At 50.0% G+C, this 25,247-nt stretch overlaps 1 protein-coding gene across 2 annotated transcripts in view; it reads right to left on the bottom strand.

Moving 5' to 3' along the window:
• Positions 1-24,366, bottom strand: part of LOC144165017 (sodium-dependent proline transporter-like) — an 86,672-nt gene extending 62,306 nt beyond the window's left edge. Inside the window, exons 1-3 of one of the 2 annotated variants that reach the window (XM_077695186.1) lie at positions 23,909-24,366; positions 20,920-21,101; positions 9,761-9,939 (exon numbers count right to left, since the gene is read on the bottom strand). In XM_077695186.1, coding sequence (XP_077551312.1) covers positions 9,761-9,939; positions 20,920-21,101; positions 23,909-24,024 — 477 coding nt within the window. In that variant the 5' untranslated portion in view covers positions 24,025-24,366. The remainder of the gene's footprint in view (positions 1-9,760; positions 9,940-20,919; positions 21,102-23,908) is intronic. The other variant, XM_077695187.1, reaches the window with a different exon arrangement.
• Positions 24,367-25,247: the final 881 nt, after the last annotated feature.

Below are 25,247 nucleotides of genomic sequence, written 5' to 3'. Positions count from 1 at the left end.
CAGGAAGAGCAGTGGGCTGACAACTTGCCGCCTCTCGAAGACCTGACTTTGTTGGCGTGCTTCCTCAGACGTTCGTTCAGGCAGCGTGCTGTTTGTCCTATGTAGGAGCGTTTGCACGACAGCGGAATCTCGTAACGACGTTGCTCACACAGTCGACGTAACGCGTTTCGTGCTTTTTGACGCACGCTGGTGATTTGCGGCTTTCTACGTTAACTGCGGAAACTACGCCAGCGGGACTTTGTGGTCTTTTTGTGCTTACTTTTCCTACCGCACGTGCCGGCGTTGCACTGCCACATTTTTTCGCCAGCAATCGTAAAAACCAACCCAACGACCGTTCCTAACTAAATAATGCTGGAACTGCTGGTTATTTCCGCATGTTTTGCCTCAAATGTACTTTCGTGATAAATTAAAATACGAACAACGGAGCGCCTTGCTTTCAGCACGGGCCGCGACGGGCCACGTATGCGCAGTGCGAAGAAGTTACTAGAGTTTGTCAACACTGGTATGGAAACACCGTCGTTCAGCGTGTAGGCGTTTTGGCTTCCCTTCCCACCGCGTTCGGCGGCCGCTCACGCAAGCGTTATCTAACTTTGTTGCTGCGACGAGTGAAAACGGCGCGCGCGGCTATGGTTCTTTAATTTTCGGTTGCGAGCTGAGCCATCGCCTCCTCTATTAAATGCAAAGCATTTTAGTAATTCACGATGTCACCCGCGTTGGTGTCCGTAGTCCGCATCACTACGTAGTCCGCACCCTACACTATATAAAGAAATAATACCTTCCGGCGCCAGGTTTCGATCCCACGACTCTGCGGGTGGAACGCAAGGTACACGGCACTTTACCGACTGCTCCACGGAGCCGACACAGAATGGAAGGTTACGCACGCGCCTTATATCCTTGACTCATTCAACCGTCGGCCACAGGTGCGCCCTCTCCCCCGCGTCCTCCTCGCCTTATCTCCGCTCGCAACACATTCTCGCCGCGTTCGGTTCGCGTTCATGTGGTGGCGCGATTTCGGCGCTATAACACTCTCTCGCGAAGGGCATTGGATTGGATTCGATTGGATTGGCTTGGCTTGGCTTGGCTTGGCTTGGCTTGGCTTGGCTTGGCTTGGATTGGATTGGATTTGGATTGGATTGGATTAAAGTGGATTGTGTTGGATTGTGTTGCGTCATAGCCGCGCCACGCTGCGCCATAGCCGCTCCACGTTGCGTCATAGCCGCGGCAGGGGGTTCACGGCACGTTTCACGTTTCACCATCGACTTCATCGACAATGTCTACGCTGGAAGACAACAATTACAACAACAACAACCAATACGTAATCCATAAGACTTGCAGGCACGCCCCCCACGGAAATGCTCTGCATTTGATCGCGCCCCTCGCGAGGGGGATGTTTTGATTTTTTTTACAATTCCAAACACATCAGCCCGACCGGCCAACCAAGCCCTCTTTTTCTAGTCCGGCCCCTCTCCCCCAATCGCTAGCCTTCCCAGCGCTTTAGTCACGTGACCCGTTCATCTCGGGGCTACGCGTGGAAAGCGGCAACGTTGAAATAACGTGCTCCGCCGCGGGTCTGATTTTTCTAACGGTCCGGCAATCTCGAACATCGGTTGCCTTGGCAACCAGGCACAAGCCGCTCTCGAGTTCACTTACGGTCGGGTAATCCCGGTTCAGCTCGGGGCCCCACCTTGCGACATATGGGCATTGCAGGTGTACCACTCACTCCAATTGGGCTGCGGGCGATGCGTTAGGCATTGTAAAATTCAGGAGGCGATGGCTGAGCGCCAAACAAACGATGGAAATACCTTGGTCTTTCCCTATCAAGGTTGGTCACGAACTCGAGTAACTTTAAAATGGTTGCAGCGCAAAAACGACGACGGACGAGTGAGGAACAAACGGGACGAGCGCTAACTTTCAACTACTTTATCTGAGAAAACACACGTGAAATATACGCCGGTCAGGAATGAAAAAACCCATAGGCAAGTAATCGCTAAAAGTGCACACACGCAAGTACACAAAACACACGTGGCACTAGGTAATCATCGCCGACATGAGAAGTCACGCAGGAAGGCCAATTCTTTATGCGTCAGAGCCACTGAAGGCGCACTTACACAGTGTTCCCTCAGCCTGGCTATCTCGGCAGCTTCGATAATCTCCCGAACCGTCTTGTCTTTGCGGGTGCGTGTAAAATCGGGAAGGCAGCCACAATCACGGCAGTGGATACCGAGGTGGCCACTCACAGCACGAGTCACATTGTAATCATGCTCGCGGAGCCTGTCGTTAGTGCAGCGGCCCGTCTGGCCCACACACTCCTTATCGCAGACCACAGACCCCTTGTCGCGGACCAAGGGTATCGAGTAGACGACGCCCTGGTTGCACTCGACAAACCTATTCTTGTGCTTAACAGAGCATGATTGGGGTTCCCTCGTGCCTCCATTGACGCGTTTGCATAGCGCCCCCAATTTGTTAGGCGCGGAGAACACTACGTTGACGTTCCCACGTCTTCCTACCTTTTTGAGGCGGTGGGATACGTCATGAATGTATGGGATGACCACTACCTTTTTCCTATCTTTTTCGGTTAGGTCCCCCTGACTCGGCACTTTGCTCAACTGCTTCTTCAAGCGCTCGGCAACAGACACGACCAGATTTGTAGGATACCCCGCTGACGACAAGCGGTCCACTTGCTGATACAGGCTGGAACGCATAGCATGGTGGCAGGATTTCTTCAAAGCATTACCTAAACACAAGTTAGCAACACCTCTCTTAACAAGTTTGGAGTGCGCAGACTTGTAAGGCAGTAACGGTTTGTTTGCCCTAGTCTCGTACTTCCAGCAGACGTGGCCTCTGCAAAACGTGAGCGTCAGATCCAGAAACATGATCGAGCCATTCTCAGGCACCTCGTGGGTAACCTCCAAAGGCTCAAGGCACTGCCGAAAGCTCCTGAGCACATCAAGTACGATGTCATGTGGCGGGTGTAGCCCGGTGTTACACAGAATAAGATAGTCATCCACGTAGCGAAACACTTTCCGAACATAAGTGCCCTCCAAAGTGCGCGCGAGAACTCTGTCCTTCTCTGCTAGAAACAGGTCGCTCAAGACTGGCGCTAGGCATGAGCCGATGCAAACGCCTGTTTTCTGAAGGTAGACGCACCCATCATACATTATACACGTGGATTTCAGGTACAGGCCCAGCAGCTCCAGAAAACCGAAAAAGATAGGAAAAAGGTAGTGGTCATCCCATACATTCATGACGTATCCCACCGCCTCAAAAAGGTAGGAAGACGTGGGAACGTCAACGTAGTGTTCTCCGCGCCTAACAAATTGGGGGCGCTATGCAAACGCGTCAATGGAGGCACGAGGGAACCCCAATCATGCTCTGTTAATCACAAGAATAGGTTTGTCGAGTGCAACCAGGGCGTCGTCTACTCGATACCCTTGGTCCGCGATAAGGGGTCTGTGGTCTGCGATAAGGAGTATGTGGGCCAGACGGGCCGCTGCACTAACGACAGGCTCCGCGAGCATGATTACAATGTGACTCGTGCTGTGAGTGGCCACCTCGGTATCCACTGCCGTGATTGTGGCTGCCTTCCCGATTTTACACGCACCCGCAAAGACAAGACGGTTCGGGAGATTATCGAAGCTGCCGAGATAGCCAGGCTGAGGGAACACTGTGTAAGTGCGCCTTCAGTGGCTCTGACGCATAAAGAATTGGCCTTCCTGCGTGACTTTTCATGTCGGCGATGATTAACTAGTGTACTTGCGTGTGTGCACTTTTAGCGATTACTTGCCTATGGGTTTTTTCATTCCTGACCGGCGTATATTTCACGTGTGTTTTCTCAGATAAAGTAGTTGAAAGTTAGCGCTCGTCCCGTTTGTTCCTCACTCGTCCGTCGTCGTTTTTGCGCTGCAACCATTTTAACTATGTACCAACAAGCCCAACTGGTTCTCGCGTAACTTGTTAGCACTGCGCATACCCGCCCCGGCGCCACGATGCGAGGAATGTACTGAAGGCCATGCGCTCCGTTGTTCGTATTTCAATTTATCACGATAGTACCTGCAGTTTTCTTTGCGCTAAATCACGGGCAGATGTATGAAAAGTGCCAGCGGTTTACGAGTGTCGAACGCTTATGACTACATAAACCACCTGGTTTTCGAAGCCTCTGTGGAACGGCGCGACTACAGCTGCTACCACGGAACGCGGTATGGCTCTACTTGGGTCCAGCCAGCGAGGGAGCTACGACGACAAGGCGAGCCCCGAAAGGGCACTTAAAACCAGCACTAGTAAACTAGGGAGCTTTTCCGGGGCCACATTATGGAGCAGGAAACCACGCCTTACTGGACGCGCCCAAACGAAACTTGGGCCAACGAATTGGTAAGGAAAAGAAATGGGATATGAGCTTCGGTAATGAATTGAAAGTGAGTTTCAGGGAACCGGACTACTCGGACTACCCACCTGCCTAAATTCCGTGAAGCAAACTACCGTAGTAGGGGTGAGGTTCGATGCGGAGGACGGAGTGAATGTAATCAAATGTGAAACACAGTGGGAAATACAGCGGTGTTTTGTATACCTGGTACTGTTTAATGAAACTTGAATGATTCGTGGTGTTTGTTCCTGTTCCAATTCTTTTTTCCTCTGTGTCTGCGTTCATTTTATCTGGCTTACAACCTTTTTGCAGCGAATGTTGATTATATTATGTCAAGCGCCTGCTTTTCTTCAGTTATTGCCCACATTTACGCTTTTGTATACCCAACCAATGACTAGTCACTACTGCGTTGTACTAGGCTATGTGGATTCGCTTGATGCAGTTTTCTTCTTTTTCGCCAACAGTGTTGATGGCTGCAATTTTGTTATTTTGTGTTTCGTGCTTTATGTTCGGTAATCTGGTGTCTATTGGATGAAAATATTTTCATTTTACAGGTATCACATCTTCGGAAACATTGCATTCCGTGGGCCGCGTAACCGAGTGAGCGAACGCAACAGCGACGACCAAAAGACAACGTAGAGGAGCGCCTGGCAAAGGGTAAACGAAGAGGGCGGCAGGCGCGGCTATTGCTCCCTCGCTGCCTTACTCTCACTCTGTTCCATGCGTCGCCGCCGAGGCCCTGACACTTTCCCCGGAAGCTGTTCCGGCCGCCGCTGATTGATACCACGTGACATTTGCGCGCGAGGTTGAAACATGGTTCGCAACAACACACCGGCCGGAGTCGGCGACACGCTGCGAGATAACAGGAGAGTACTACGAGCCGGTGGGCGTTCGCGGATCACGCGATCACTGCCTGAGACACAGCAGATATGCGCCGTGACTGAGAAGACTGCAGCTCGCGCTGGGCCCAAAGTTCACCTTAGGGAGCATAGTGATCAGAAGTGAATTTTTCGTCTCTCTGACTTCTGCGTCACCGCCAACAACTATAACATTGTAGCCAAAAAGGAAGTTGCAAGGTAGCGTCGTGGTTGAAACGAGTAGACAGGGGGCGGCGGAGGCAGTGTAAAATGTGCAGTAACAACGAACGCGTGGGTATCGTAGAGATGCATTGAGGACGCTGAGATCAATAAACTGCGCTGCTTGAGGGTGAGTACCGTACTTCGAAGCGCCAAGACGCAGTTGGTTTGAAACAATAGTGACGACGAGTATAGGAACGGATGAGTACGGCTGTCTTCGGCAGGCTGCCTGATCGGTCCCTGTTTTCGAGGGCGTGGGGAGCAGTCACAAAACTTCAAGCGGTTGGCACGGAGATTGTGCGACAAAAAATCTCCTTCCGGAAACACACTGCATTGATGAGAGGGCTAAAATGAAGAGAGTAGGGGGAAGAGTCAAGCATTCGGGGTGTCGGCCCGGCCCTCCGTTGCGCTGCACGCTCCGTTCGCAAAAAGGCGCCAGTATGATCGTTCAGGAAAGAGCAAACATAAATGAGTACGAGTACGGCAGTTTGTGCAAACAAAACGTGCAAATGTGCCTACATAAGTGCGGGACGTTTTAATTGCCTTGAGTGGGAGAATGGCAAAGAGCCTGGGAAGTCAAAAACGACTTACATGATTTCAAGAAATAGGTATAAAGAGCAGTGGGGGCGAACGCTAGTCCGTGGGAAGGACACGACCACAAAAGACTCTGATGTGCTTCTCCTCAAGCCAATGTCTAGAGCAGGAAGCGAGCACACGAAAACGAAGCTTCTAAAGATGGGTGTGCTGTCAATATTGCAAACTGTGATACTGCGCGTGTGTTTCCTGGTGTTCAAATTGGTCCTAGTATATCGTTCCTACATTGATGCAGATTAATCTTAAGGAAGCTGCCACTCAAAGAACTCAATTTAGCGTGAAAGTAAAAGCCAGAGGACATGTAAGCCCCTATGCAGCCTCTGAGTTCGAAATCAATAATAGAGAGTTTTAGAATAACGTACGTATCCATGCGCAAACAGTTAGCGAATGCTATTTCTTGGCGTCGTGCGCACTGCGCATGCGCTGTGCGATAAGCCGGTTCGACGTTTCGCGGGCGACAGTTGAGCGGACGCTATTTCAGCAAATTAGCATGCGTATGCGAGGCCGCTTGTATTTCCAACATGGCGGCAAGTAGCGCGACAACCATACACGGCTCTGCTCTTCTTTGGACAGCAATTTGCTTCCGATGGACTAAGGTATTGGCTCCGGTGTTTTAAATACGTGACGTGGTTAGCTGGCCGACCTCGCGCAGCTTTCTATTGTGACATCGCTGAGTGTCAGCTTTGTAGCTGACCAGCGCCCGAAGCTGTGGGTGTGTTGCGGATGCGTTCGTTGCGCGGAGAAATGCGCCGTGGCGCTTCTTCGGGAGGACTGTGCTTCCCATGCTCGGGATTATCTTTCTCGAGTGACGCACGACTCAACCTCGCATCGGGTTGGTACAATGTACGTGGTCAAAAGCCTTCTCGGCCGGCGCGCCAGAGTTAAAGCGACTTGCTCTTCGTCCACGCCGCGATGCGAGTGCCGAATTTACGGCGGGCAGTAGGAGGCAACAGATCGGCTGTCAATCGCGGTGCTGACTTCCGACGCATATCGTGACGTTTTGTTCGTTCGAAACACACCAATGGGTTGCTTTGAAGTTGAATAAAATATATGCGTCAAACCCGGACATTTCGTTATGGGCGTTCTGTGCGATTGCACGAAAGAAGTGCTTAAAGGAGTACTGACACGAAATTTCAAAGCTGTGATAACTATGCAAAACGCTTCCTTTTTATCAGGAGATATCTCCCAGCAAGTTTCAACAGCAACCGTTCAGCGAAACATATTTAAAATCCATTTTAATCTTCGCCCGCACGAGAAAGCCCAGAGCGGGCCGACATGACAGCATGTGCTACTTGCCCCAAACTGCCAACGTCGGGGCTCCCGTGACGAAGCCGACGCGCTGGCTGTGGTTGGCGCGCGTAGCTCGGGCGTGTGGACACGTCATGGGTTTGGGACTGACGTCATGCTGCCCGGGCCTGTGGGGACGGCGAAGACCTCGGCCGGTCTGGGCGCGCGCTTCCAGAGAGGCAGCGATGCGGCAAGAATGGTGACGTCATGTGATACATCCTGTTATGGCGGCCGCTCGGCGTTTTTCAGTCGAAACCGAAACTTGCACGAATAACCGACGCCGTAAATGAATGTTTATGCTGCGCTCTACCGTCTAATCTGTCATTCTATTATTAGTGGGCTGGTAGGCACGCATAGCAGCGAAAAAAACGTAACACGAAAATTTCGTGTCAGTACTCCTTTAAACGCTTTCTTTTTGGAGCGTACTTAGGTAAGAGAATATTCATATCATGTTACGGACATATTACAGTCAATACTAACGGGAAAGCGTTTGTTTGCGCTTGTTTGGATAGTCGTGAAATGTCTAAGCACTCCGGCACCTCCGGCAACCCGTTGGTAGGTCAGCCGGCGAGTAATTTCGCTGAATATTCAACAGATGGCGCCGTAAGCGTTAGTGTGTCGCGGCCCAAAACTGGTGAGGCGCTCTACTAAACAAAGGAGGTTAAAAAAAATTGCAAACTCCCCTCGCGGTATTTACGCAGCGTACCGCCAAATTCAGCGTTTAGCGTACGGAAAGGCAAGAAACGCTGCACTAAAACTCCCTAATGTCCAGTTGAGCACTCGAAGCGTGTTTCTTCCACCAGGCTTCTTTTTCTGGCCGATTAAGGCTCTTCGCTTCGGGGTCTCCCGCTAACTTCGCTCAACGGCAGCAGACGCCGGGACGTAACGCGGTCCCTTCGCTAGCCTAGGCCCCACGTATTCTAGTTCACTCCACAACGGAGGGAACTATACTTCCGCATATATGAGTATACCAAAGCTAGACCCCCAACGAACTGCTTCTTTTGCGTCACCACCGGTTGCTCAGGTTGCTGGCCCCCATGTTGCTGGCAGTTGTTGCCGCATTTACTCGCATAATGATAGCACTCGCGTACATATCGCACCCCTGAAGTTTGTCGTCAAAATTCGATTCTTTTTTATTTCCCGCGCAATGAACGCGCCCTGAACTTGCCGCAGCGGCATGTCGTAAGTGTACCACTGCCGTGCTTACCTCTGTTTCCTTCCCTTTAAAAGCCGACATGGCTACGTTATTGGCGCAGACTTGCCGATATTAGCGATATCGGCAAGCATGCGTTCAATATTGATGATCAAGAGAAATACTACTAAATTACTCACAAAAAAGAAGAAAAAAGAAAAAAAAATGCGCTCAGCTTGCTGCGTCGGCAACCGTGTCTGTTTTGATGCCCTGCACTGTGACAACGGCACCCACTTACTGGTCGTCCTGCTGTCACCTCGCAGCAAACTCCTTCCGGCTGGTTCCGTAATTCATGAAAACACTGTATTTTGCGCACTTTGCGAAGCGGCTGGTGGCGGCATGCGGGGTTTTTATTGTGTTTTTTGTCATTAATATTGCGTTCATTAGACATATTTCGTAAAAATTTTGATGCGCAATGCTTGCGTTTTCTGGGCTGAAAAGTTTTTCGCGAAAAATTTACCCCGCATAATGAACGCACCCGTACATTTGCATGAAGCTTTTTGGAAACAAAGTGCGATTATTACGTGAGTAAATACGGTACTTCCTCCTGTTGGTGACTGGTTTTTGCTGCAAACTTAAAAGTGAGTGTTAGTTTTGCGGTTTTGTGAATATACATCATTCGTGATCAGAACAAAAAAAGACAACGCGATACAAAAGGGGGGAAATATACAGGGCAGCGCTGCGGACCGGGCAGCAGCGCTGTTCGTTTTCCCCCCCCCCTTTTATGTCTCCCTTTTTTTGCGCTGATCCGTAATGATGCTGTTAAGCTGTCAGGATCACAGCTGTGCTCTTTACACTTTGGTTGTCTTATTACCTTACCGTCATGGCGTCGAAGCTGGTGAAAGTACAGTGCTTCGCTGCGCCTGATGCCGCTGGGCAACGTTCGCATTCTTTCCATGTGGAGCTCGCTTAACCCTTTAAAAACGCTTCGTTCGATCTCCTAACGCGATGCACAGCTGTTTGTTATTTCACTCTAGGGTTTGGAGATTAGACGATGATGAAGAATCACGTTGCCTCCCTGTTCGCTCATTCCGCTGCATCCTCCTTGCTTACTTCACCTGCGGTTACTGGTGTGCACAGTAACCCGCAGGTCCTGCCGAGCTCTCGCTACGGAAGGCTTCACCCCCTGAAATGCTCTAAGGACCCGTGCTACGAAAAGTGCATAGCTGGTTCCGGCGCCAACGCCGACATTTCTGCTCATTGCGCCACCGTCTAGCGTTTTTGCTTTGATAGGACGGGCCGTGCACGTACCGCGTCGTCGGGCTTCCTTTCGCGGCAGTTGATGTCGGTCGCCCCCCACCAGGTGTAGCAGTGCGTCCAGGGAAGTTCCTGCTGGAAGCTCTGCAGGAAGTAGAAGAAGAGGCACGCGTTCTCGAACGCCTTGTACGCGCAGATCACGAACGTCTTCAGCAGCATGGCCATCCCGATGCCTGCGCGAAACACGGAGGGGAGAACGCGTCTGGAACTTCGAACGAGTCGGCACCCTTCGAACGGTCATCCGTAATGCTACCCAAAAGATGCTGCTCTGACAGAGTTCAAATTGGGTCAGGGTTTGTTTAAAACGGTATCCATTTTTCACGGTGGTAGACTCGAGTAACTTGTAGTAAGCGTGCAAAAGGGCGGTGGCGCCACTGTGTAACTTCCAGCGTAAGCGTGTGGCGTGTCGCTTGGCGGCAATCAAGAGGAGCGCGCTTGCAGTTGTAGAGGTTCCGCGGTGTGTGGCATGAATTTTACATGAATAATACTTAAGTGCATCGGACGAAGTGGCCTCCGGAGGCGGAATATTACGACTTTTAGAGCGATCAGGCTTCCGGCAATGAGTGCAGCGTTCGGGCTTCGCATTCGGGGGACCTCAGCTAAAGGACTCTCGAATTGATCATTTGATTTATTCGCCTTCGCCGTTATTGGTGGTTCTTTGCGTTCCAGTGACTTGTGATGCTTGCCTGCACTGTATTTTACTGTTCTGCAATTTTCAGTGCATCGCAACAAATGGCATAAACACGACCAACACAGGCTGTACTGTATGGTTGTTTTGTTGTTACCACTCCGGGGAAAAAATCGCAAGCTTTGAACGATCCGATACGTGCGCGAAGAATCACCGCGAAGGATCGCTGTAAATGCGGGGCGTCGGCGACACAAGTTCAAAACTTCCCCTGCGGATGTTCTGCAGCGCTGAATATCTCAGTTATGCCCTTCATTACTACGTGACTTTAGTCCCTGTCTCGCCACATCGCAAGTTTTGTATTAGTTTTCCTAAAGATTCTTTTCTGCGTAGTCCATGCTGCCGGTTTTTACGCACAGCGGGGAAGAACAGGACGAAAAAAAAAAGCGACGCGATCATTTCGCTAACTCGATAACAGCTCTGTGCTTCCTTTTGTTGAAACGCTGAACGTCCCCTTTTCACCCCACGCATCACGTATACTGTACCATATCACGCTGTGACCCGCACTGAACTCACACGTACCGAGACCATACAACGCGCACTATATCGCCGTACGCTACAGCTACCCCCCAGAACTGCTTACGACGCTTTCCTTCACACGGGCACCTTTAACACACGATCCGAGCTTATCGACAGGCACAAATATCCAGCCTTACACTAACCCACACTGGCAGAACCGTCCTCTTCTCCTCAAAATAATCCGCCCATCCACCACTCCCCACCCCTCCAGAATATCGAGAGGTTCTCTATCCCTTCCCTATCCCCCGTAACATGCACCCCACCTATCACACAGACCGTCGCCTGGCGTGAGAACGATACCATGCCCAACACTTCCCTCCCTCCTCGGACACGGTATACGTTGATGCTGCCATGGATGCTGCAGAACAGCAAGCCCGCCATACATACATACACACAGCACAGATAAACCTAAGCAGTGCTGCCGCTAACGCCTTGAACGCACATTAACATTATACGGAATAGCGTGATTAGTACAGTAAATTTATAGCTCTCAGCAGACCAACACAACGCAATTAACAAGAAAGTTTGAAAATGCCGATAAGTCTACAGACAGACGCTCTGACAAACAAGTTGTGCAGTGTGTGCGCGCGAGACAATGGCGTGCGACTAACCAGAGAAGATTCAGTACCGCTGACAGGTACAGAAACCGTCAATATGCAACTAAGCAGCACCACACCATAAGGGGACATGCAGACTCGAGAAATGCGCACACCAGCAACTTTCTAAAGAGCACTATAGCTAACGTACGGAGTTTGAAATGTCAAGCCGACTCCGACCCACAAACACACAAGCTTAAAGTGAATAACGGCCGCAAACGTTTCTCGCATCGAACAGGCAGCGGAGCGGCACGTTTATCGGACGCAGTAACGACCAAGTCAATGAACAACAACCGTTACCAGAACATAAATAAGCAGCACTGACCTTTTTTGCGCCTCCTGGCAAACCTTCACTTCGTCAAACAGTAAATACAGCCCGAAGAAATGAAGAAATCCGCAGTTTCACGCCACAACCAAACTGGTAACCGTTCCCCGTTCCCGCCAGTCTGACCGACAGTTAATCTAGTACATCAGGCGCATAACGCGAGCAATCGAGAAAACCGCTATAGAACGCCACTAGTGGCGCTGCATGCGGAAGAACCAAAACTAGCTTGCATAAACGTTGAAACGTAGGGACGCTGCAGTCGTTAAAAGTGTTCACGCAGTCCCGTTTTTCCCTCATCGTCGTTGTACCCGTTGCCGTCCCACTATACCATGCATCAACGCAAGCGGCGCTGCCTTGCGGCTCTCAACGCATGCGCACGGCATGCCGCACTGAAGTGGCGGTCGTTTCGTAATGGTTTCGGCCAACTTTTTCTTCCTCCGTGGCTTGGGCGATGCACGCCGTAGCCAGTGACCAGTCCGCGGAAGAGATCACGAACTCGGCACCCTTGATCGCTTTTATTTGCTTCGGAAAATGGGAGTAGGCCTCTAAGCGGACGTCTACGCGGCTCTGGGGCTGGAACAAAGAGCTCAGATATTAGCCAATTTAACACGTTAGTTGGGCTAAAGTTTTTTTTCTCGCCGCGGGCCATGAGCGCGTGCGGTTAGTGTGCATAAACTTTGATGACAGCTTTACTTCGTTGTTTGCAGTGAAAACAAAACGACGCTTCGTTATTGACTGCGTTCTCTTGACAACAAGCCTTTCCAATACCAATAATATATACTGCGACGCTCTTTGATACCCACGTTATAGAAAACTACTTCCATATAGTGAATTCAGTGTGGCATAGCTAATTAGCGAGTAATAATACATCTGCCCGTTTTCCAGCAGTTTTTCTTCATGAACACCAATAGTGCAGGAAAACAGCAACGGGGGGACCAGCAGAAGAAGGCAGGTCATTCGGTGAACTTGAATTACTATGGCAAGTAACAACATTAGGGCAACACTGCAGATTTTCCCGATACTGCAATGAATAATTTGAAATAATGCCATTTCAGTATAAATATATAGAATGTAAGGCAGATGCCGCAGGGTAGATTTAGTTCTCCTGGTTTTGTGTCGTTCTCCTCCTGCAAAGAGGCTTTCGTTTTTGCTTGTGAAAATTAATAGCCGAGACGAGACAAAATATAAAAACGAACTTCTAAGCATATACCTGCATGCGTAGAATGATGTGTGCGGTGTAAAATGCGACGCAGTCGGTTACCATTATGTATGTACCCCATCACAACATAAGTTACGTGGACTAAGTACCATTGAGCGCGTACTACACCACAGCGATATGATGACTGAGCGTTGAACAAAAACTGCCGTTTCTGCGGAGCTTTGTAAACCAGATGCATAACATTTAATAGCCTCAAGTATTTCGTTATGAAGGTGCTCACAAAGCAACCCGAATTACGCAGCACTATAGCACTTATGGCTTCGCTCGAACGGCAAATGAGGAAAGGGAAGACGTTTAGTCCTTCTCAAATTCAATTCACTGGTAATTTAGTACTTCACGCCTCAAATTAGAAAAATAAGATGTTCACGAAAGCGGTTTGAGTGCCACAGAACACCTGAAAATTGGTTCCTGCCGTTACTTCTTTTCCCTAAGATAGCCTTCTCTCGACATTTTTAATGCTTTGTACGGCGTTGGCAAAGAAGTGCGATTTCGTTTTCGCTGCAAGGCAGTTTCATAGATGTCGGCAAAGTTCATTATAATTTGCGGTGTGCGCGTGTATATTAAACCCGCAAGTGCATCTTCGGTCAAGAAGCACCAAATATATATGCGGTTCATTGTTCCAGTTGATGCATGAAAGAGTACATACTTCACTGCCGTGCACGAGTTATGTGGAACAAGACACGCGCAAAAAATATACAAACGCACTCTCCACAACCGTTTACTGAAACATAAGTGGAACAGTAACCGGAACCGCCGACATCGCATGACCCCATTTTGTCGGTTCCAGATAAAAACAACAAATATAAAGAAAACAAGTTGATGGTTCCAGATACGATCCACCTATATCCCTCGTTCCAGTGATTTTTTCGTTCGGATCCACATAAAATATGTGGATCACCCTTTTTAACTGAAACTTATATGGAACCCGATTAAGAGTGTAACCACACACCTGGCGACGCCTACAAACACATACCTACTACAACTGTACATGACTTCACCGCAGTGCTCTTACGCTCCACCCTAACACCTCTCAACCATGCAATGCCCCACTGGACACCATCCACCTTGTCATTGAATGCCCACACTCTCCCCCCCCCCCCTACCTCACCGGTTAACCCCACCCCGTCCCGTGAACAATGGGAACGGCTGCTGACTAGCTCCTACCGCGATGATGAAACTGTGCTGGTCGACCGGACAATGACGGCGGCGTCATCTCAGGGCCTCCTGTACATAGGAGACTGACCACCCCTGTTACGTCTTCTCTTTGCTCTGTATCAAACATTTATTCATCATTATCAGCAAAGCGCGGTTTGTGTAACACTGCACCATCTTCCGCTCGGCTTCTGCTTATAGCGTCGCCGCTACAACGTGTACCTTTGCCGACGGGCACGCAGGTCCAGATCTCGAGGCAGCTCTTGCCGCGGAACTGGCCAATGAGCATTTCGAAGGCAGCCATTGGAACGCCCACCACAGCCAGGATGATCGCGTACGGGAAGAAGAAGCACACTGCGCCGGCAGACGAGAAAGAAATGCAATTTAACCGCCCTCCAGGATGCTATGGCACGCTGTAGACTCCCTGCGGCCTTTTTTGAAAAGCTAATCGTTACATGGCTACGCGACAGGAAAATCCTGGGTTACCCTTTACGCAGGAAGCTCCTCTTACGGAACCCCACGCGCATGCGCCAAAAAGCAAGGTTGCAGAGGAATTAGAAGTAAGGGGAGGGATGGTGCCAGGTTGATTGATGTCTCTCGAACGCGCGCAGCGAGCTTCTGCGTGAAGCCCCGCTCAAGAGGGAACGATGGCCGGGGCTGAGGCGGTGCGGCCGGAGCAGTGTACAAACAGCGGCCGCACGTTTCTACGAAAGGATAAGCCTCGCGCCAAGCGTACTTCGTGGAGCAGGCAGCTCAACATGAACGAGGGTATGCCGACGCTGCATCTCATTAGAGCTTCGCTGGTTAACCACGTGCTCCTAGTGCATGGGACCGTTTCCATTTTCTGGTTAGTACACCCAGGGAGCAGCTTGGCTGCAAGAATTGAATTCTGGTGCGCTGTTCAGGCGTCAGGTAGCCTTAACCACAGAAGAAAACACTGTTAGGAATTTTCGCTGAAATAAATTTGCAGGCAAAGTTCCAAGACTTAGGCGCGTAAGGTCATTATAAAAATGAACATCGGCCTCTCTGTACGACGGCCACCACCGTCGTGAAGCTGCGTTTTGTTGCAGACGAAGAAGAGAAGATCCGAAAGCGAGTGCCTTTAGCTCTGTTGTCAGAGCTTGCATAAGAAAGCGCCGCCCTGATTGACAACTCTTCCAGAAATCCTGTCTCGATTGCAACTGTTATCCGGTATAGGTTGCCGCATGTCGACATTACGCCCCTTGAACTGGATTATAACGTGTCTGACACCCTTGCAAAGTTCCAGGGCGGCAAATGAAAATTTTTGAATTATTGGTGTGACGTCAATCTGCATCGTTAGCACTTCCGAATGTTAAATGACTCGTCTTCAGCAAATCGCGCCTGTACAGTGCTCAGGCATATAAACATATTTAACCTCATTGCTGGCCGACGTTCGTTTTTTAACCGCTCCTGATTGAACAGCGCAGCTGTTTAAGAAGCCGTAAGTCCGCCGTTGCAGGAAAAATTACCAAAAAATTCCGAGTAGCACTCGTCATTTTTGGCATCTCCAAACCTCCTATTACGGCGTTTGTGACCGTGCGCAAATACATAAGCGTGGCTACACAAAAAAAAGACATTCATTTGATTGAAGACAACAACAAAAGAAATAAAACACAGTCGTTTTACTTCCTGCTGTGTTATGTGCGTGTAGGGTATGCTGCTTGGTGCTGTTGAGTCTTCATAAGATCATCTCAAAAATACTTTTACTGGTCGAGGACTCTTGTCGAGGACTCTGAGCAGTGAAGCTCACGAATAAGCTGGAAAGAATGAGTTAGACACGATCTTTTGACCGATGCTTTTAAAGAAGTTGTGCCCTCTCTCCTTGTGTGCTGAAAACTTGTGCGGGATACAGCTTTAAATAATCGGAGTTGTCAGAAGCTGGTAAAATAACCCAAGTACTGGAAACTCGCGCTTCCCCGAGGGGGAGAGTGTGTAAGTGCGAATGCACGGTTGTTGATTGCGCGATTACGGTGGATATCGTGATCTTGGAGTGGAGAAGAGGCGCCCAACACCCGCAGTCACTGAGCGGAGAAAGGAGGAGGAGAGTAGCGCCCGCCGTTACGGCGAGGGCTACACGAGCGCCCTCACGCGTCGGAATGCGGAGCGCCCGCTACGCGAGCGAGAGCTGTCCCGCCCGAAGTGGAGAGGAGGCGCCCAACACTCGCAGTCACTGAGCGGAGAGAGGAGGAGGAGAGTAGTGCGCGCCCATCTCCCCCCGTTGTTAGGGAAGACGAGGAGGAAGACGAGGAGCGCGCGCACCCGCAGCTGTTGGTATGCGGACGACGGCGGCGGACGATTCAGGCTCGCTTAAGAAGTGCATACGCACTTAAAACGTTTTTTATGCACTAAAGCATCAAAGCGGGCGATGTCTTCAACAAGCACTGCTGCCCCTCACAAGCGGAGTGTAGCAGACGGCAGCGGCGCGAGTCCCTAAGCTGACATCAGGAGCCAGATGGCGCTACTCAAACATCGCACCGCCATTACCTTTGTGCGTTCATGTGCGTAATATCCGTGATTGTTACTCGGGCTTCCGTCTGAACAGGCTCTCCCTGCGCTCACGCTAGTTGCTCCGGCTGTCCTACTTTAGGCACGTTATATAATAACACCATCGGATTAACGAGCGGAAGCTACCCCTAGGCTATGCTGAAACCCGCAGTGGAGGGCTCACGATTAACAATATCACCGCCGGATCTTCAACGTGTGGAGAAATCTAGAAACAAGGACGTTTTGTTTTTTACCACGGCGTGCACGGAGCTAGAGTTCTCGAAAACGCAAGCAACCAGCTCTTTTTTGAAGGTCTGAATGAGAAGAATGTTGCTTCTTCTTAAAACTGACGCCGCGTGACAATAGCGGATAAGGGGCGGGTGGTCATGTGCTCGGGAAAAAGATGTCTTTACTAGTAGCAAGTCACTGGCAGCTGCTACGTGCTGATTTCTGAGTTTCTGGCCAGCCCGCCGGAACAGCATGTCTGTCTGGTAGGTTCACCCCCCCCCCCCAAAAAAAAAAAAAAAAAAGAATACAGGGTCAGTAGCATGCGCTTAACCTTGTATGCGCGGCTGTGGGTGAGCTGTTGGTTGCTGCGGGTTCTGGGTTGGCCGTGTCACGCGGTAACTAGCACACGGCAGTGAGGGAGCAACGAAATGGTTAAAAAGATATCACACCAGTGCAGCAAAGCATGAGCAGCAGCGTCGGTAAAACGAGCACACCGCTTTGACACGATGCGTCCTTAGACGTCACATAAACCGAGGATTATTGCGTTTGAGTACAGGCTGTGTTCATTCGCGTGAAGCACCGTGAGAGCTGTACCTCCTCGTACAAACAAAAAATGGCCACGTAGATGCTTCTTTCGTTGCAAATGTCAACAGAAGACGATAGTCGACTGGCGCGCCTGCCATACGAACACCTGCTTTCTCTTTCAGATGTGTAGCAAGTTGGGCAAGTTGGAAATGCATTTTGAATGAAACCAGCGGGAACATTACGGGACGGCAGGCGCTGTCTGGTCTTCCCTTGTACCTTCCCTTCCCCGCTCACCTCTCATGCTGTTCCTTTCCCGCCTCGTTCCTCCCAAGATAACACGCTAGAGGTTTGCTCAAATCAACTGAAATTTAAGGCGTTCTAGTGCTCTAGGCCGGGTGCCTAGATGCCGGCGCTGCCATACGGTGGAGACACGCGTTATCCAAGGCACGGTAGTACAATATTTATAGAACCACGTCCGTGATTCGCGGGCATTCCAAGTGGAACGTAGAACTTTTCGTTGCTATTGCCGTTTCAGAATCAGAATCAGAAAAGTTTTATTGTGCAAAATTCAGATGACATGTGCAAGATATACAGAAAGAGGTCCCATAGTCAGAGACTAAGGGGACCTCTTGTACAATGTAGAAGTGAAAAAAAAATGTAATGTATATAGCAGAGAGACAGAACTACAGTAAAATGCAATTGAGACAAATAAAGTAAGAATATACACTTGTAATCTCAGAGAAACAATTGAAAACCAACGTTTGATACCTTAAAACTCCGTCCAGAACTATAGTGGCGCGGGTAACAGCAGGCGACGATTTTCTGCAGTTGATGTAGAATTTCATTTCATATCCCAAAAATCAAAAATCAAGCATCCATTGATTTTTTAATAAACAAACACTACAAATATCACTTATGCCTTCATTTTCTGACTCACGTTTGCGTAATATTTTCTTCTTGTTGTTCATCAATGTTAACAAGTACTAACATTGACACCGCATATTACACGTTTAGATTTGGCTGGGGTACATAACACCATTGCGCAGATTCAATGTCACCCTGTCTGGATGGTTGAATCGAGTGATATACAGACAGACAGACTGACAGACAAGCAGACATACAGGCCGACCAATATTTATGCGTCTTTAAAACAAGTGCTACGAGTGGGAGAGGCGCCCGCCGCGGTGGCTCAGTGACGAAGGCGTGGCGCTGCTGCGCACTAGGTTGCGGGATCGATTCCCGGCTGCGGCGGCCGCTTTTCTGATGGAGGCGAGAAGCAGAAACGCCCGCGTGTACGAGACTTCGGCGCACGTTAAAGATCGCGAGGTGGTCAAAATTAATCCGGAGCTATGCCACTACGGCGCGCCTCATCGCCTGCGTTGCGTCGGCGCGTTAAACCCGACAATAAAAAGGAGTGGGAGAGGCATGCGGACCGTTCCATTTCTCGAATGCCAATAGTGTGACACGTGCCGTCTTACTATGGCACGTGGTTATGTCAAGTATAGCGGACTGCGCAATGAGATTATATTTGTTTCGTGGAGCAACGCACGTCTGACGGGGACCGCACTTACCGGTCGAGCTGCTCCAGAAGCTATCAGCGTGTTATGCGATTTCCCGCTACAAATGGGGCTTCCAAGCATCGGAACTCATCGACAAGAGAGGCAGTGCTGCTTTGTCGCAGCGTAAAATAGGCTAGAAGCCGCATAACCAAACCTGCTCTCGATTCACATTTTATAGAAATTGATTATGTATGCGGCAGTTGACTGTATATGTGTAGGTTAAAAAAAAATGGGCTTTGTGTTCAGATTTTTCATTTTCGCCCACGCGAAAAAGAGCCCCCATGGGCAAGGTTTTGTTTGTTCCTGCATGTACTAAGTTTATTGTTTAATGGGGAGTGAGTACCGGTTTGCCGCGTTTTCTCGTCTTTTACTGCGATGCAATACATGTCCAACCACTCCCACCCAACCCCCACCGTTTTCATTGCCGTGATGCTGAGTTATTCGGCGCCACTGCCTTCCCGCTACCGTTGACCCCAACTGTACTCCCTAAGTGCAAAAACGATTCCGTATCACACAACAACTAACCACATTTTGAAACAATAGCATTTGCGGAACAAATTACAGGACCAAGACGATGAAACAAAAATTCCAGAAGTGCTAAATTTTTGCCACACAAACAATCGTAATGTGCAAATGGCGCAAAACAACGGATGGCAGACCTTGATTTCCCTTTACAGCAATTCTGCTAAATCACGGGATCGATTCTTCTAGTTCATGTAGTTTCCTCCCGCGGGGGCGTGGCAGCCGTTATATAACATTTGTTTCGAAATTAACTGGTCCTTGATTTTTTTTTTATTCTTTCTTGAGCTCACGTTTTACCGAGACTGCGACGCGCTTTCTGTTACTACGATGACTGCGTGAAAAAAAAGCTGTGTGTGACGGAAACTGTTACGCGCGTTTCCGGTTATTGCTAGAACTGCTGCTTGTTTTCGTCTTGTGATGTTTTTTCTCTCACTTGCGCTGTTCAAAGTTTGCCATGCAAGCTGCTTCAGATTTGCACATGTTCTATTGGGGGTGAGCGGGAGCTAGTCAAGCAGTTAGTACAGCTTTTTCCTTTGCCTCATTCATCTCTGAGGATGGAGAATAAAAGAGGTATTACTATTGCGGCAAACCATGTATTAGGTTTGTTTATTTGTTTTGTTTTGACTGCCCGGCTCCTCATGGCTCTGCTATGTGCATCCCAAGCGAAGCGCGTGTTCCATTATTTATTTCTATGCTGCACGGGTTATCTCCTTCTGATAAGGAGAGCCTTTCGCCCTAACGTCACTAGCCTGAGATATTACAATGTATTTGATCTCACAATGTTGTGGATGTAAATCGACGTTTTGAGAAACACTCGCGCCCGCAGAGCAGGCGTCGAAGTATTCGATTCGCCGACCCTCGCCTGTGCACGTCACGTTGCTGGGTGCTGCTTCGCCGCCTGTGCATTCTTTGGATTGTTGGGGGAGCACAAGTTCACTGCAGTAAACTTGTTTCCTTGAAGACCGCTGCATTGTCTTTGGCTTCGTGACATTATTAGTAAAATTGATTGATACTTCAGCATAGCAGCATAGAAGCTGACCTTGGTTAACAAATTGACTTCGTGCCTTCCGGCGGAAGCTAACGCCGGAGTACACCGCGGCAGCGGTTACTTGTTTTCCACGGCGGTTTGGAAGAAACGTGCGCATATTCATCCACCTTCATGACCATTTGGCTATCTAAATTATTCCTTCACCTTCCACGGCACGACATGCAGTCAAGGTGCGACTTAGAAACGAACCGCTTGTGGGATCCAGGTGTGCGCGCGAGGCCTTTTTACACACCCTTGAGCGCAGGCCGAGAGCGCCACCCTCGCACCCACCTCCTCCGTGCGCGATGAGCAGGTAGGGGAACTCCGTGAGGCACTGGTAGCTCATGACGACGCAGAAGCTGATGTAGATGATGGCGCGGTGCTGGGCGTACGCCTCCTTGCCGGGAGGGCCGAGAAGACCCGGGTCGCCGGTCTCCGAGCCCCCGCTGCCCTCGTTCGACATGGCCGCTCGGCTGCACACAGGATGGCCATCAAGGAGAGGCAAAAAAAACCCGCCCTCATCTTCCCACGGGGGGAACTCGAGTAAATGCGTCGCAGAGTGGTGGGGGTATCGCGGGAATGTTGCGTAATTGGGTATGGTTTGGGAATGCTTAATTGTTATTTCGTCTTTATTATTCTTATTTATAGAATGAAGGAGAAGCGAAGGCAAGGAGTGTAAAGTTAAAGTCTGTCTCTATTGCTTGGTGCCCTCAAGCAAAGCGTCAAGTCAAGCGAAAGCCAAGCAAAGACGCCCTTGACTGAATTCCGAACGCGCTCTCCGCCGCTTATATACACACCGCCCGCGTTCGAGGGAGAGGAGTACGGGGGAGAGACGCGCATGCGCACACTTCCGTACACAAGCGCGCGAACTTTCCACGCACCCACTACGCCGTTATCACGTGTACACGTCCTGCCGTCGTTACTGTTGAGCGCGACGCAGCGCACGGGTAGCTACGACGCATGCGCGCACAGACGCGCTCCCCCCGCACCGCCGCAGCTGTTGTTGAGAGCGACGGAGCACACGGGGTACACGCGCTCCTCCCGCAGCGCCGCACCTGTTGTCGAGAGCGACGGAGCGCACGGGGGAGAGACGCGCACCTGCGCCTCGACGCGACGCGCATGCGCAGTGAGCGTGTGGACGGCGCCGACAACATCGACGAGTGACATCGCGAGCCTAAGAAATGCTCCGCATTTAAAATGACGCGTAGAGGCAGCGCTTCGAATAGCAGTGCGCGTTTGCAGGAAATATTTGTTTTCCTCCTTTGCGGTTACGTCAGTAGAGTGTTTTTGAGGAGTATTTTCTGCCTTGTACCGCACGTAAATGCCACCGTAGCACGCAGAAATGACGGTTGTGCCGTGCTTGAGAAGCGACGCGGGCAGCGTGAAGACAAAGCACAAGTTCGGTTCGTTGAAAAGGCTGCTCTGTCGCACTTCGAGGAACCGTCAGAGTTAACGTAATTTTCCTGTGATGTCACAGAATCACGTGTGTACCATTGGCGGCCCCCGGAGCGAACCACCACCAAGAATCATCGCTCGGTGATTGTAGAGGGGCCTGTAGTTCTGGTTGATCGTATCACTTGAAGTAGAACGCGCAGTTGACATTGATAGAAAAGAGGACCTCTTTTTAAGCCTCGGACCGTGTCTTGAGTCTGTACGACGTGTCAGGAGCGCTCAATCAGCGTTCACCTGCTTTCAGCTACGTACGGCACAAGGACTGCCGGAACCGATCGAGGTCCTCACTACGCGTGTAGTGAACGAGAATTGAAGGTGATAGGTTCGTTCAATGAAGAAGAAAATAAAGGCCAGGCATCAGGGTCAGCACGAACGAAAAGCAATAGCGAAGGAGTTCATTCGTTTTTTTTTTTCATTTTCGGCAAGCTCTCTGCTATTGGGATGGCTTCGTAAAAGAAAATGTGTGTAACCGAGACTGTAGCGGTCTCCCTGTTAATACCATAACTGCCTATTGTTCCTTTTCCTGTTATTTGTGATGCTTTCTTATTACTTGCACTTTTCCATGTTTTCCAAGTACGCTGCTTAAAACGAACCTATCATTCTACTTCACATTGTATTGCACTTCACATTGAAGGGGGGGGGGTGGAGCAGGGCAGGAGTTAGTCGAGCTATTTCTACAGCTTTCTTTCTCACCTCCCTCATCTTGTAGGGCGGAACTTGATTAAGTACATTTATCTTTAAAATGAAAACAAAACATTGGAGAAAAACATGTTCACCGGTTACCAACCGAACCGAGCCGGATTGGGAAGCAAGCAAATGTCGTAGAAAGACTGTAGTTCGCCGCCAAAACGAAGTAACTGCCTCTCTCCTTTCTCGCGCCCAATTGCCACGCTCCGCCCCTTCCGTCTCGCTCCACCCAGGATTACACGGTGAAGGTTTGCTCAAGTAAATTGAAGTTTTTTTTTTCCTTTTCACCGCGCATTCGCCATCTGTTGAAATCTTTTGTTACTATTGGAGTTCCGTCACATGTGCTAGGCTCGGGCGCGAGCGCGTTTTGTGTTTTCGGGTGGAAAAGCTGTTTTGACCGCATAATTTCGTTTTATAAAGCAACAATATAGCAGGCATGCATTTTGTAATAAAATAAGATTTCTTATAGCCGGTATTCAATGGCGTGGAATGCATGCAGGCAACCATGCAAATGCGCCGCCATATCTGCGGCCAAGCGTCTGTTGCCAAGGCGACGTTGTGCGCACGGCCCCCAGATCAGGCAACCCTCTTCTCCTCCATGCCTTCATGGCGGCTAGGCAGGCCGCGGGCCGCGACGTGACCTTGTGTTCCCGTGCAAGGCGTGTGCGAGTGATTGCATAGTCAGTTGTACCGCGATAGCGCTGGTTACGCGAAAAGTCATGATTCCGCTCATGAGTGTGACAACCTTATCTGCAATTCAACCCCAGCCTCCGCGCACACCTACAAGCGAGTTCGAGTCGGTGGTGGCACAAAGGTTTGAACGTGAGCGCAGTGGTCGGTTTGACAGCGGGAACTGCATCATTTCCAAACTGTTGCCCACTGAACGCAAAGTATTACCTCTATGCCAAGTGCTGTTGTGTGCAACACAGTACGATCTACTTATCGCCGACGCGTATGAAGTAGCCGCCGCAGATCAGCTGATTGCCAGCCGCCGCGCTCTAACGACAGCCGTGAGTTGTTTTGCTGAGTGTGAAACATGTAGCGCACGAGAAAGCCAGCGCTAAATCGGTGTACTCGTGAACCAACTCTTAAACGAAATTACTCGGTTTTTGTACTCAACCACGTATTAGAGCGCACTTACCGGACATAACGTCGTGGATGCGGTGCGGCTGCACTTGCGTCGACATCAGAGGCGGCACCTAACTGCAGCGTCGGACTTACGCTACTTATACGCGCCGTTCGCAGCCGCAGTTTCATCCTCCGTCGATTTGAAGTGCTCGAGGGTAGGTAGAGCGCCACCACTTAATGTGAGTGCGATTAATATTATGTCTGTTGGCGCCACTACTGGTTATCGCACTGAAACGCAGCAGACGATGTACGCCGGTGTTTTTTTTCTTCGAGATGCGGGCGCAAAGCGCATGCGCTGGCACGGTGGCCACCGACATGGCGGTTTTTAGTGTTGCCAGGCGGAGAAATCGCCCGCTAAACTATTCATTGAGTACCACCTATACCAGTTATGTGTCGATGGTTTGCCTGAGTTATACCTAATGTTATCTTTTTACTGATACTGACAAGTACGACCCGTGTTCCCAGATTTAGTGGTTTGGAAACACTCTGTTCTCTTATTCTGAAACTGCCCATTTCCAAAAATCATTACCGACGTGTTTTGCCTCGTACACAGCCTCGCCTTCTGTGAGCAGCTGTTAGTTTCCGAAATTGATGCTAGAGAAAGGCAGGGTCGAATCCCATGCCGAAATCCTAACGTAAAATAAGTATAGCCATGCCCAAACCCACTCGAAGACGTTGAAAACTAGCATTCCAAAAATTTCTACATTGACAAAACGTTGTTGCGAAAAGTAAACATAGCCGTGCCAGTACAGGCCACGGCAGGGATCGTTAATCAAATCCGGGTATAACTATAAAAATATTGAATGGAAACAGGAGGTTATAAGCCAAATTGGGGATAACAGCAGCACTTTTAAGCATGTGCGGCGAAGCATTCAGATCACCGCTCTCGCGTAGTCATTCATTTACCAGGCAATGCGAGTAGTACCGGTGAGATCACAAGTGAGCGACGGGTTTCTGTCGCTGTTACAAGGTTTTTCCTTGCGCACACTCTCGTACACGTGCCGTCACTAGTATTTCATAATGAATTTAAAGCGTACTTTTCTCGGCGTCAGTTGCACCGTCCTTGGCGTTAGCAGACTGCGTGCGAGCTGTGGGTCGCGATGGCAGCAACTACCTTAACGCGGCGCTGTCGCCGGGAACAAGCGAGCCGCTCATTGCTTGCCCGAATTGTTAGGTCTGCAGACCACGTTTTTGTTTAATTCGCCACAACAAAAATGCACGCGGTCGCATACGCAAACGAAATGTGTTGTAGCAGACGACAACACGAGCAGGCGTCCTGCTAGTGACGGCCCTCATATGTGGCGCCAAGGTATGTCCTCGAGGCCAATCTCGAACGCCGCGTCGCAAGTGCC

Source organism: Haemaphysalis longicornis, unplaced genomic scaffold (genome assembly GCF_048455015.1).
Source record: "Haemaphysalis longicornis isolate Haplotype H1 unplaced genomic scaffold, Haemaphysalis longicornis Haplotype H1 scaffold_14, whole genome shotgun sequence".
NCBI lineage: Eukaryota > Metazoa > Arthropoda > Arachnida > Ixodida > Ixodidae > Haemaphysalis > Haemaphysalis longicornis.
This window is presented reverse-complemented; position numbering and strand designations above follow the sequence as displayed.